General features: G+C 35.3%; 1 protein-coding gene across 1 annotated transcript in view; it reads left to right on the forward strand.

Annotated features, from left to right (window-relative positions):
• Nucleotides 1–13,784, forward strand: part of LOC108711381 (WD repeat-containing protein 72) — a 142,202-nt gene extending 128,418 nt beyond the window's left edge. The window contains exons 19-20 of the mRNA XM_018253064.2: nucleotides 3,871–3,975; nucleotides 13,400–13,784. Of these exons, the coding sequence (XP_018108553.1) occupies nucleotides 3,871–3,975; nucleotides 13,400–13,455 (161 nt within the window). The 3' untranslated portion in view covers nucleotides 13,456–13,784. The remainder of the gene's footprint in view (nucleotides 1–3,870; nucleotides 3,976–13,399) is intronic.
• Nucleotides 13,785–14,403: the final 619 nt, after the last annotated feature.

Consider the following 14,403-nt stretch of genomic DNA (forward strand, 5'->3'; position numbering starts at 1 on the left):
AGAGTAAAAAGAAAACAACTCCTTCAAATCTGATGGGAAATTCTTAAGGAGAATTGAATCATATAACTTTACACATATCATTAAAACCATTGACATTTGTCATTACTATAAATTGGAAGGTTGTTTAGAATTACATTTTTCTTCACTAGTAGAGATGGGCAAATAAATTCGGCAGGCATGGATTCACGGTGAATTTACACGTTTCGCCACCTGCGAATGTTTTCACAAAACTGTGTTGAAAATTCGGTGTCTAAAAATCTGCTATAACAAAAAAAATTGTTGCGCGTCAAAGTTGTTGCAGGCATAAACATTTACACCCATTGATACGTGAAAACTATTTTGACGCCCATTGACTTCAAAGTGATTCGCAAACTTTCACCGTTTCGGGATTTTTTTGCTGTTTTGCAAATTATTCAGCAATGCGAAATGGGACAGATTCGCCCATCAATATTCACTAGGCATCTCTACTAGTTAAAAATCATAAATGAGGGGCTTTGTTGAAATACTGTTACTTGCTTTGCGGGTTTATGAATTGTATTTCACTGTACCTCAGCACTGTGCAAAACTGTGGTTCCCACGCAAAATAAAAAAAAAGTTTAAAAAATGAAGCTATATAAGGCTGCTTGTGGAAAACACTCAAGTCCAGATATCTTATAGAACAATGCTTAAAATAAACTAAAAGAATATTCCCTAACCACACTTTATTTTTTAATAAATGCCCATTTTCCCTTAAAACAAAGAGATACTACTTTAACAATGAGCTTTTTGATGTTGTTTTTGGCCATGGGCCTACTGTCAATTTTTAGTGCAATAAACACATCCTGGGAATGGAAATCAGACACATTAAGATGTGTCGTTTCGGGCAGAATACTGTTTTAAGATCTCAAGTTCAAGCTCAGCTTCAATTTAATTATTCAAGTATACATTTTAATGTCAAACCACATTGAATATAACATAAAATTGTTGGTACCTTTGGGCAATAAATCTTGCATTTGATGGAAACTGTGGAGTTTAATGCCAGTCTCCTAAAGTTATTATGCTGTCCTATTTCACTTTGTCATGTTGATTCCCATGGTGTAAGTCTTTGCATGCAGGGAGTAACACACACTGTCACTTTCATATTTACAAATGCATTCAGTGTTTGGCTGGTACACTATGGGAATTTGAGCATCTTTCTTTCTCCTGCATTGATTCTTGTCAGATAATGATATATGTATTTGGGGAGGTTGCCATTACTTTATTACTGTATATTTGGAATAGATAGATATAGATAGATAGATAGATAGATAGATGATAGATAGATAGATAGATAGATAGATAGATAGATAGATAGATGGATGGATGGATGGATGGATGGATGGATGGATGGATGGATGGATAGATAGATAGATAGATAGATAGAGATAAATAGATGATAGATAGATGATAGATAGATATAGATTTCGAGATAGATAAGAGAGATGATGTAGATAGATAGATAGATAGATAGATAGATAGATAGATAGATAGATAGATAGATAGATAGATAGATAGTTGTGCAATTATAGTAAACCACAACACAATGCAGTAGTTATGAAATACACAGAACACATGGGTTTATGTGAAATTTAAGGTGGAAAGTAGATCAAGCATGGGTTGAAGCAGGTGGGTGTTCAGACCTAAAGCAGGGCCTCTCCCCATTGGTGAAGCATTCACACATTCTCTTCCTTTCTGTTGATGTCACCATGCACCATCGTCTTTTGGGATGAGCCGGTTATGGGTTATAAAAAAGTAAACTGGAGTTCTTATTTGGCAGTTTTTACTCATCCCTTTACGGCAGCTTATTTTATGCTGGACTGTGTAAAAACACAGTAAATATATTTGTCTTACTATGGCAGGAGGTGCAGCCCACAATAATGGACAAATGCTAGGTAAGTGAGCACTGCGTGTAATGCATGTATGTCCCTTTGCACTTGCACCCATACAAAGTTGCCAGGATCCTCAGCATCTGGGTTCTGTGCAAGCTAGGAGCATTCAATAGAATGTTGTAGCATAGTGGAAATGAGCTTATCTATCAACGTACAGCACTATATACCATATAAATACCTTAACAGTCATGACATTTTGCCTTCATATTGACTCCAATACATTTTGCTGAAATGTTGTCGTTTTGCTAAATTTTCTTGGGTTCACTCATTACTACTAGTGGATACCTGTATCTTCCTTTAGGGCTCATGCTTTGTAAACATAGTGAGAATCTTAAGGTCCATGGTATAAGGATGTTTGTGATTGCTGCAGTCCTTTCAGGGAGTATTGTGTCCAACTCTGCAGGCAACCTCTTTCCATTCACTAGAGTAGGCAATAAGCTGCCTATGACAAACACTAGTACTTTCAAGTATGTATCACTCTAGAATTCTGATGTCTGTGTCCCCAAACAATACTGATGTAATAATGCTCGACGATTTCCCATTCAGGTAGGATGAATTCACCAAGCAGGTTTCCATGAGATAATTGCAGCAATCACAAATGCTTGTGTGTCATTACAGTATTTTACACAGCAATGGATGTACATAAGGACACATATGAACGAAATGATTTGCACAATTGGTTTTTCTATTTTTTCTATTTCTGTATATTTTCCAATTCTGTATTTTTCTTTATTGGAGTTTTCTAATTGATATTACCCATTTACTGACTGTCAATTCACTGTAATGAGGTAACTGGGGGAGGTTCCTGTAAGGAAGGAGGAGGGTATATAATCCCATAATCCTTTGCACTCTGGACACTTAAAAAAAATAGCTCTGACCCGAAACATGTAGTGTTTGCACTGCTAAATAAAGAAAGCACTTGCAGTTTGAAATTGCTGCCTCTGAAGATGTTTATTCCATCCTTATATTTTCCTTGAATACTTTGGGAGTGTGACACAAACTCCTGGAATCTACAGCTGGAAGAATTTTGGAAATAATACACTGGTACCAGAAAAAACTTTGTCTGACGTGCTACAGTATTGTAAGACTGCTGTATTAAGGTCGACGCACAAGGAGGCTAGTAGCTGCTATTTATAGTTGATTAGACAAACTTAATAATCATACCACCCAACTGTCCCATTTTTTATGGGGGTGTCCCGATTTTGACAGCTCAGCCCGCAGTCCTGGATTTGTTACTAAAATGTTCCTACTTTCTCTTTGACCTCCTGCACAGAACAGCCAGAAAAAATACTAGGTTTCTAACTTAATTGGCTTTTGACAGAGAGCCCAGAATAGATACTTAGATACTTTTGTAACTGTTTAAAAGCAGGTCTCTGGGGAAACTGATTTGCAACTTAAAGGGCAATTCACCTACATAAGCAAAACTGTAATAACACATAGAAAGCACAGAAATATGTTCAGACTTTCATAACCTGCCAAATTTTGTAAAATAGACATGGTAATTAGAAGGTGTGGTCACAAAAATGGACGTGGTCAAAAAATATTCACGCTGCAAATCTTTTTGTCCCTCTTTCTATTCCCAAAATGTTGGAATTAGCATGTTTCATTGTGTCGATATCAATAGCTACAAATAATTTATAAACAGTATATCAATTCAATAATTTAATAAACTGTTCCTGATAAAAGTCTCCCATAGCTTTACAATGATGTTTGATGATGCTTGTTTTGCCAGTGACACACTAAAGAAATGTACATAGCTCATTATGACAACATTGTGCTCGAAAGCCTTAATAAGTTAAATGTAGAAATATGAATACTGCAGATAACCTTTTCTTTTTGTTTTTGGGCCAAACACACAGTTTTATGGATCTCTCTATCTTAATGTAATCCATTTTAACATTATACTTAATGCGCTTCCAAGATTAATTTTAGAAGCTAACCTTTGACATGGTTTCATTTGTAGCTCCAGGGGCAGTAGTAAAATATGAAAGTGAATCCAAGTCTGTGAAATTCCAAGAAGATGAGGTTGTGCAAGAAAAATGTGGATTGGAGGATTCTGATAGTCCAGGTAAGAGGGATAGCTTAAAAAAAATAAAATATATGTTTGCTGGGCTCATCAAAATGCAATGCACTGATATGTTTTAGCAGCTACAGAATCAAATTAATAGCCACCTCCATAGGGTCACTGAGCTGAGCTTTTTCATTTTGCTCTTTCATCAAGATTTGAAACTATAGATTGGTCAAAGGCTTAATGGCTAAAAAAAGAAAGCTGACACCACCACTTCATTATAATTAGTTTTAGACTAAAACATGTTATTAATATATATGTGATGGCCAACCTTTGAGCACACAGTTGGTGTTAGATTATCTTTGTCTCAAAGAGAGATAAGGAGGCTGACATGGGCAAAAAATTTATATTATATAACTTTCAGTCACATATTAAAGGTAACTGGATATGCGATATTATTTTTGTTTCATTTGTAGTACCTTTTATGTGTATTTTCAGATGGCAGGGCTCTCAGTTTTGGGAGAATTTTCAGATGTGAACATTATCTCTTTTTACTATTTACTTTTGTGCTAAACAGCTATTAGTGGCATCTATGAAAGTATTATCTGTTGTATGGATGTGTGTTACTCTAATTTCATATTAAAAACCTTCTGCCATTGCCATCTCCCTACATCACATTTCTGATTCATACTCTCTGCTGCCTGTCAGCTTAGTTAAGAAATTTCAAAGACTTGTACCTATGCTGACAGGGGGCAGCTGCAAATTGTCCCTTGACCTGTCCCCAAGGAAAATGGTTGAGATTTCATTTATACATGAAGAGTACTAACATAAATATAGCCATAGTCAATTCCACATCTAGCTAGGATACATATTGTTATGCAGTGCATTTATCTAAATAAGTTGTACTTAAATAACTAAGGGGCAGATTTATTAAGGTTCGAGTTGGTTTTTCCATGAAATTTGAGTATTCGAGTTGTGTTTTTTGGTGAAAACTCACTTTTTCGGGTTAAAAAAACTTGAATCGATCGAGTTTTTTTTTTTTAAAAAAAAACTTGACTGTTCGAGATTAATTATACCTCAACCCTGGAAATAGCTCAATCCAAAAATACACCACCTAAAAGCTGTTGAGGTTCTGTAGAAATGAATGGTAGAACTCAATTCAATTGATTCGAGTTTTTTTCTGAAAAAAACTTGATCAATTCAAGTTTTCGGGTTGAGGGACTTGAACTCACAGAATCGGGTTTTGCCATTCCAGTTGTTTCTTAAATAACATACTATTTGAGTTTCAAGTTCATTCGAGGTAAAAAGAAACTCTAACACTCGACCTTTGATAAATCACCCCAAAGTGTCAGCAAACTCTAAAACTAGAGACTTTCACCTTACAAATATTGTACTTAGAGGAGCAAGTAATTTCTCGTGTGCATGCAGCAACAATTTCTCAAAGATGAAACAACAGTCAATACATTTAGCTACAGATATTAGCTAAACTATTAATAGTTAAAATGAATTGTCCCTTAAAATTCTGTTTACTATGTTGATTAAAATTATCTTAATAATTCACTTGCATAATTGCATAAAATGGCTCCAATGGTATCAGATAAGGAGGCATATTTATCAAGGTGCACAAAAAGTTTCCTGCCATATCCCTGATGGAATGGATGTTTTTGGCTTCTAAGCAGAGTATGACTAACACTTCTTCACAGTAAAAGCAAGTCTACATTAATAGAGTTGAAATTCTGCATATTTGTATGTGATTCCACTAGTAGGGTTTCCTACCTTTACCCTAATCAGGTGGTTAGGTTAGCACAACCGGAGGGATTCAGAGGAAGTGCTTTACTTGGTTTGAAGGGGGTGGCAGATTCTGACCTTTAGTAGGCAGTAGCCAAATGTATTGAGCTCTGCTGTTACCTGGACCCTGGGATGGGGAAAGCAATAGAAAAAAAAAATACAAACGTGCCTGTTCAAGTCATTACATTTTACTCTCCATATAGGAAATCTCCATAAATAAAAATAAAAACCCATCCTTACCCATGTGAACCCAATCCCCTTACCTTTCTTTGAGTAGGCATCGAAAATGAAAATATATATTTATCCTTGAACTCTAATACTTAATACCCTTGTTGCCATTGCTGGTGTTGTGACTTCATTCTGGGAATAATATCCATATATAAACGACTGTTTGTTAACCTGTTAACCCAAATAATTTACTGATGTGCAATTTTCTTATTAACTAAAAAAACAGGTATAGGATTTAATATCCGGAATGCGGAGTTTGCCGCAAAAAACCTCACCCACTTTCTATTTATTCCTTTTTAAAAGTACATTTATTAATCGGTGAAAATTACAGTTCATCATTTGATAAATGTGCTTTTTTTCAACAGAAAGTGGGTGTATTTTTCTGAGGTAAAAAAGTCTTGGGGGCAAATTTATCAAGGGTTGAATTTCGAGAGTTAAAAACCCCTCGAATTTGACCCTCGAAGTAAAAATCCTTCAAATTCGAATATCTAATTCGAAGGATTTACCACAAAAATCGTTCGATTGTACGATTAAATCCTTTGAATCGAATGATTAAATCCTTCGAAACAAACGTTAAATCCTTGGAATCAAATGATTCGAACTATTTTAATCGATCGATCGAAGGATTTTTATTTGATCAAACAAAACTTAGAAAAGTAATGGGGAAGGTCCCCATAGGCTAACATTGAACCCCGGTAGATTTAAAGTGGCGAGGTATGTAGTCGAAGTATTTTTTAAAGAGACAGTACTTCGACTATCGAATGGTCGAACAGTCGAACGATTTTTACTTCGAATTGTTCCAATGATTCGATCGAATTCGATCAAATTTGACCCATTCGATGGTCGAAGTACCCAAAAAAATACTTCGAAATTCGAATTTTTTTTCATGCAAATTATTCCCTCGAGCTTAGTAAATCTGCCCCTAAGATCAGGAGCCTTCTGAGGCAATGCCATCCCCTCTCACCCCCCAGTACTTACCTTCCCTGCATCGCCTGGTAACCTATTTGGCAATGCTTCTGATAATAAATCTGAAAGTATTTTCTGTAGTCAGAATCAAATCGTGCCAAAAGTACATATCAATGCAGGTGGCAGAACAGGGAAACCTTATCAGTTACTCCAAAAACTGTAGGAAATTGAAACAGTACCGTTTTGCCAATGCATTACTCCATAACAAAATTTAAACAAATAAAACAATTTTATTAAATGATTTCTCTATAACATTAAAACAGTCAACAGATAATTACATATATGTTTAATAGCTTAACCCTTTCAAACTATAATAACACCATTTGCATTTGAGTGTCACATGATCCCAATAATGTTTATGCACAGCATTTAATTCTGTTCAGACAGAGGGAGAATTAGGTAGCAGACAAGCCTGTAAGTTTGTGCTGTGAATAAAACTGAGTGGTATGATGCTTTGTGGAAAGCTGGGAGAGAACTCCTTAAAATGGTATCATTAGATTGGCAGTAAACAATGAATTGCTTAGGTTTTACTGTGTGTTCATCCTTGAATTTTAAAACACTGTTCCTTATAACTCTGATAACCTCAGGAGAATTCAGAACTGGTCTCAGTGCTTTCCACTGAGAATTTGTGGCTTGGTTGCCATGGAGACATCGTATTTCTCCAAGAATTGCTCATATTGATCCGCGGACAGGCGTAAATGGCCTGGCTAGTGAGAAGAATAAAGGAGGTGGGCAGTAGTAAAAATGACCAGGGGTTACGGGCTGAAAATAAGCTGATAGCACACACGCACATTTTGCCGAAGAGAAAGAAAACCGTATCATTTTTGTTTCTGGATTTTGGTTCTTGTACTTGGGATCATTGTCTCCTTTCACTTCTCTCTGAAAAAAACTTGTTAGTCACTTGTCATGTCAGATCTGTGGTGCTTGTCCTGACACAGCTGTCAACCTTCCCACTCTCTGTGTGCCGTTCAGACACATACAACAAAGAGCCAGCGACATGAATTATTTATTGATTCCCGTGTGGATGAAATTCTGTGATAAGAAATTAAGACTTTAAATAACAGTGTTGCCAAAAAAAATTAAAGACATAGAGCAAATAACTGAGATATTTAGGATATACATTTGACTTTATCCTCTGAATTAGAGATTACCTGTATTTTTTCAATTCTGAAAGATAATCCATGAGTTAGAACTATACTCAGCACTTGCTTGTATGTTGAATTTGCCTGTACACTAAAACTATTGCCAATGATTTTGAAATACTTTATAACAATTAATCAAAGTTGGAAACATTAATAGGGATATACAGATACATTATTGAAGGCACATAAGAACAAATATAACGTGCAGAAAATGGAATAATGGGGACATTACAGAGGTCATAATTCCAGTTCTATGTCGTGTAGAAAGGTATTAACCCATCCTAATATATTTTACTTCAATACATTTTTATTGTTTGCTCAATGCTGGGAAATGCAGAAAATTAAGTGCATTCATATGTACAGTTTGACCGTACTTATCACTGTCTGATAGAAATACATCTGATTCCTCCTTAGCTGAGCACTAGCCAACACAATACCTTCATAATGAGTTTGACAATACTCTGAGAAACCAGAACCTCCTGTTAATGTGATAACAAAGTGATGAGAATGGATAGCATGATAATCTTGAAATACAATAACATAAATGATAAGTGTATATGTGAATTAACCAACTTATTCTGGCATAGCTATAGCTATTAAAAACATAAAGTATCACAATAAATAAGCATACAACATGTTATATTTAATTTTGGTTAGAGCAAGCCTCCATTTTTTCAGCAGTTCAATTTCCAGTCTGTAATTAAGAATGAGACACTCTTCGGCAGTTCAATTTCCAGTCTGTAATTAAGATTTCTGACACTCTTTCTTAAATAGTTGAGAAAACCTTAAAAGTCCATTTGAATCCAACATCAGAACTGTTATTCTAAATGGAAACGTAAAGTGTAGCTTATATAGAAGGAAGTATGTTGTCAAATATGATGTATCTGTACAGTATCTAGTAGAAATAAGCCTAAAGCAACTGGATTTTCTGAGTTGTTTTGAAAAGTTTTACTACTCATCCAAATCCAATCAGTTCAACTGAGTGGTAGGGAATTCTCTGACATTTAAACTCTTAAGGATTTTACCATCATCCAGTCACAATGGTTCAATTGAACTATTCAGGTAGATGTGAAAGTGTGATCCATTCACAATGATACCATGATGGTCATTGAGGCAGGTGTTAAGTTTTAAATGAACTGTGAATTGTTGTGAAACCGCTGGTGTAAGGATGTCAAATCGGCTTTTTATGTTGCTGACAAACGGTGTTGCAGGCCACTTTCTCTGTTTAGGGATGGTTTTTCCTCCTTTATACCTCATTCAAACCATCTGTCTTCTCTGTCTGAAGCATATACATTGCTGTCATTATACCTTATACCATACCTAGGAGTATCCCATTTACTCTAGGGGGCACATTTACTAAGCTCGAGTGAAGGATTCGAATGAAAAAACGTCGAATTTCGAAGTTTTTTTTGGGGTACTTCGACCATCGAATAGGCTACTACAACCTTCGACTTTGACTCGAACGATTCAAACTAAAAATCGTTCGACTATTCGACCATTCGATAGTTGAAGTACTGTCTCTTTAAAAAATACTTCGACTGCATACTTCGGCAGTTTAAACCTACCGAGGTTCAATGTTAGCCTATGGGGACCTTCCCCAGCACTTTTCTAACCTTTTTTTGATTGAAGAAAAATCCTTCGATCGATCGCTTAAAATCGTTCGAAACGTTCGATCGAACGATTTTTACTTCGCTAAATCCTAAATTCTTTGAATTCGATATTCGAATTTGAAGGATTTAAATTCGAGGGTCAAATTCAAGGGTTTATTAACCCTCGATATTAAACCGTTGATAAATGTGCCCCTAGATGTAGATAGACTGCTGAGTCATATCCTGAGGAGTAAGTCCTCCTATGTTGGTCCATTCACTTACTGAGTGTTTTTTTAGTCTCCCAATGTACAGTATAGAACTGTGCACTCTTCACTACAGTTAACATCATAGATCACATTTCTTTTCATGTGCTTTCATGTTCAGCCATTTGGGAGTATAGACATATATCACAGGGTATTGTTTGTGATGGAAAATACAGGCATGGGGTGTTTGTTAAAAATTATTTTTCCCATATTTCAGTCACATAAGGGATGACTTTGTTATTTCAACTGCTAAACATTTCCTGTTTGTTTGTTTGTTGATCTGGACACACAGAAAAAAGTAACTATAAATGTAACATCATAGGACACCCTTAATGAATAATGAACAAACTTTATTGGCAAAGTCTAAGGATTTCTAAATGTGGAGTTCTGTGTTACCAACTAACAGAGCAAAGTTGTTGGTCAAGTCTTTACTGCAGTTTTTAAGTGACAGAGTTGGTCCTACTGACAGTTATCCTCAGTGGGGCTTCTTTCTTGTGTATATAAGGGAGAACATATAGTTATGGAGTTGTTTCCCCTGGTTAAAAACAGCAATACAAAGTTGATTGATGACATTAGCCAAGCAGTCTAAAACTTTTTTTTTTAGCTGCTAGTAAGATACCTCTTGAGTTGTTTGTATGTATATGACACTGAGTAGTGTGACCACTTTGTAATGATAGACTGATGTGGTCAGCATCACCATACATCTCCCTTTATCCGCTGGCCCAATATCAACACTTGGGTCCTTGCCAAGTGCTGTCAGATTCTGTTGCTGTAATGAAATCCACCACCGGGACATACCATGTTGCAAACAGCAAAATTAAGATCCTTGACTAGGAATTCCTTCTCTGGCTCAGTGAGTTCCCTGTTCCTGACAAGTTCTTTACCCTTAAATTCTTGATGTCTTGTTATCATATTTCCATCTTCTTGGACAATTGTCCTCTGGATGTTGCTGGTCCATGACAGTAAAATGATGAACTTGTTTATTTGTCTCTCCTTGCCATTGTCAAGCTAGCTGAGATTGCTTTGTGACACCTCTGTTTCACATAGTCAAGCTTCTGATTTAGGACCTTGATGGAAAAGTTGGTCTGTCTTGCATGTTCTTTTAACAGTTGTTTCTAGCCTTTCTGTAGGATCAACTTGGCCCTGTGACCTTTTCCTGAAGAAAGCAAGTGTAGGCTGCACGGTGTGATTCCCTTAAGTCATTGTCGGTTAAATCATAGATGGTTTCTGTAATCCACAAGTTTTCTGGCTGTTCTCTCTATTCCCTTACCAGTTTCAGTATTTTCTCCCCAAAATCAGTAGCAATGTATCTATGAAGATTTTTATTCATCCAGGTCATTATAAATAGATTTAGTAGTAGGCTAAACTCCAAAGCAGCTTAACTTTCTGAGTATTCTTGAAAAGTTTCACCACTCATACGAATAGCTATTTTTTTTACTGTTCGGCCGGCAATTTGTCAAGTTCCCTGTCAAAACCTGTAGATTCGATTTCAAATCACCGAACCAATAGATGGAATGCTCTTTTGGACAAATCTTTGCTCTTCTCATATGGGATGATTGCAGAGTGGCCACTGGAATTGAATGAGGAGATAGGAAAAGGCTTTATGATATGAGTGAAGTGTTTTAATAAAAAACATTTTAACATATTTTTTAAAGACTGCTAATGTGCAACAATAGAGATTCCAGGATATTTTCAGCCATTACAGATAAACCAGTGTTGTAATGCAACAGCATATGCCTCAAACTGTGTGACTGACCTTCTTGAGAGCCCAAAGCAGAGCTAAATATTTCTGAAACCCAAATTAAGGTAAGGTTTTGGTGAATGCAGATATATTAAAAAGCATAATAAAGAAAATAGTGAATTAGCTGAACCACTGACCCCGACTGACCCCTGTGCTTTTTCTCTCATTACAACCATCAAGACTCTTTATACAAAGAGTGACATTATGGCCCTGACACTTCTTCATAAGAAAAGTCCCATAATTCCTTACCACAATTTACTACTTCCAGGTCACTGAAATGGTAAACTTGTCCCTATTCAATTATAGGGGAATATTGACAATGCAACATTGTACCATTAATTTTTATACAAATATTTACTGTAAATTAATTTCACATTGGCCAATTCTCATTTGATCTATGATAAATGCCAAAGATCCCATATCATAGATTTTTTTAAAAATATATACTTCATTACCAATGTTGGAGTATTTTAAAATCATGCTTGTTCTGGCTAATGCAGAAATATTGCCCTGCAAACTCGATTTAAGTTTTAATTCGAATTTCAAGATTTATCATACTATGGCCCTTTAAGAACTCAAATCCAACTATTGGCCACCTTAAACCTGCCAAATTACTGTATAAGTCATGGGAGAGGTCCAGGGATCAATTTGGTAATGTTTGCAGCCTTCCTGACATTCAAGTTTTTCAAATTCGAATCGAGTTTTTCTAATTCTAATTTGAGTTTTCGGGTCATTAAAAAACTGAAAAAAATTCGATTTTATTAAAAAATTTTGATTGGTCGAATTTTGAATTTATTGGAGTTTATAGGAGTTTTAAAAAACCTAACATGAATTTGAATTTCAAGCTATTTTTTTGTGTACTTTGACTAGGGAATAATCCAAATTTGATTCGAATTTGAAAAAAATTAAAAAATTAGAATATAGAAATTTATCATGTAATATCGAAATTTATCATGAACTTCGACCATTCGCCATATAAAACCTGCCGAATTGCTGTTTTAGCCTATGGGGGACCTCTTAGAACCTATTTGGAGTCGATTGGTGGACTTTGAAAAATCAAAACTTCGATTTGAATTCGATCGAATTCGGTTCGGTTCGAACTATTAAATTCATTATATCATTTTGTGGACTGCAAAGGGGGTTTAAACACAAATAGTCTGAAAATTGCTACAGTAGAATGACAGGTCTACTATAACTACTTCACTTGTAAGATGGTAGATGGTAGAAATGGTAGATAATTTAGAACAATAGCTGTATTAAAATAGATAAAAAGGTTAATTGTAACATAATGCAACTTCTGGGTAACTGTCCCATAATGTCTGTCAATGTATATTGCATTTTACTGGTTTATCAAATTGAATTTTAGAATTAATTGACCTTTAGTACAATGTCACCATTATTTCTGCCAGTTGTATGCACTGACATGTTTTGATAAGCTTGCTGTAAGACTTGACCATAATGGTTATTGACATTCAGTTCAAAATAGATGCTGTTTTTGCTTTTATCCTTATCATAGGTAATATTTAGCCAGCATCTAGTACTTCACTCTACCTAAGCTAGCATAATTCCATGTCACTATTACACAGTCCCGTTGTTTTTTTTAATATATATAAATGTTTTTAGTAGCCATGCTCCAAATTAACAAAAAATATAATTTATTTAAAACGACAATAACAAGTCCCAAGCAATTCCTGAGCATCAGTCACATGATTATGGCATACACTGTTCTATAATAATGTATAATCATTTTATTTTTTCCCTCCACAGATGATTTGAAACAAAATGCATGGATGTCTAAGATGTGCTACTGCAAAGTGTGTTGAATAAAGTTCCTACAACGTACATTACAGAATATTTCACAAATGCATGCTTTATTAGTTAATTTCAGAGGTTAGATCTCTGCAATTTCTGTAAAATCTGAGTAAAATGTTCTTTAAACTGCTCATCAAGGTTTATATAAAATGTTTATTTTATTTACTTTTATTTGTTTTGAGAGATATAATTTAATGGATAGAAATATGTCATTGTTAGTGATGGGTGAATTTATTCGCATGAGCCCAAATTTGCGGCGGATTTCCTCTTTTCGCCGCTGGCGAATAAATTCACGGATTTGCTGCAAAAATTTGCCAGCATCAAAGTTTTTTTTTATGCTGGCCGCAGTTTCGACGCTGGCGACAATTTAGACGAATTTAGACTAATTTTCGCTGGTGTCAAAATTCGAGTTTCACAAAACGGACAAATTCGCCCATCACTAGTCATTGTTTTCAAAATGTATACTTATTTACTGTATGTTAGTATGTATATGTAAATGTCATAGATTTCATTTTACATTTTTAGCAAAATTATTCTTGAACCTGATTCACAATATTTCACTGTGGATTCAGGTTTTATAAGAACTTGCCTTTCTACATAAGTCAATGAGGAAGACAGAAAACTATAGATTTGGCTATTGAATGCTTTTTAATTATTTCATTAAAAGAGAATGCCCTCTTGATAAGGATGGCGAAATAGGGTACAATAATACATTCAATAAACTTCTTGATTCGTGTCAACAGAGAACCTATGCACTAATGAATTATTTTCCCTGTGAAAAACTAATTTTTTTAAAAATATTTAGCAATTCATCTACAAGTGGAAAAAATGTTTTATAGAGTCAACCAGGGCATGTTTATATAGTGGGCCAAGCTGGCCAGGTGCCCTAGGCAATGGTTAGCTTCCTCTTTATGCACATGCACCAACAACAGAAACAGCAGGGGTGAAGGTAAACTCTG

This window comes from Xenopus laevis, chromosome 3L (genome assembly GCF_017654675.1).
Source record: "Xenopus laevis strain J_2021 chromosome 3L, Xenopus_laevis_v10.1, whole genome shotgun sequence".
In the NCBI taxonomy this organism is placed as follows: domain Eukaryota; kingdom Metazoa; phylum Chordata; class Amphibia; order Anura; family Pipidae; genus Xenopus; species Xenopus laevis.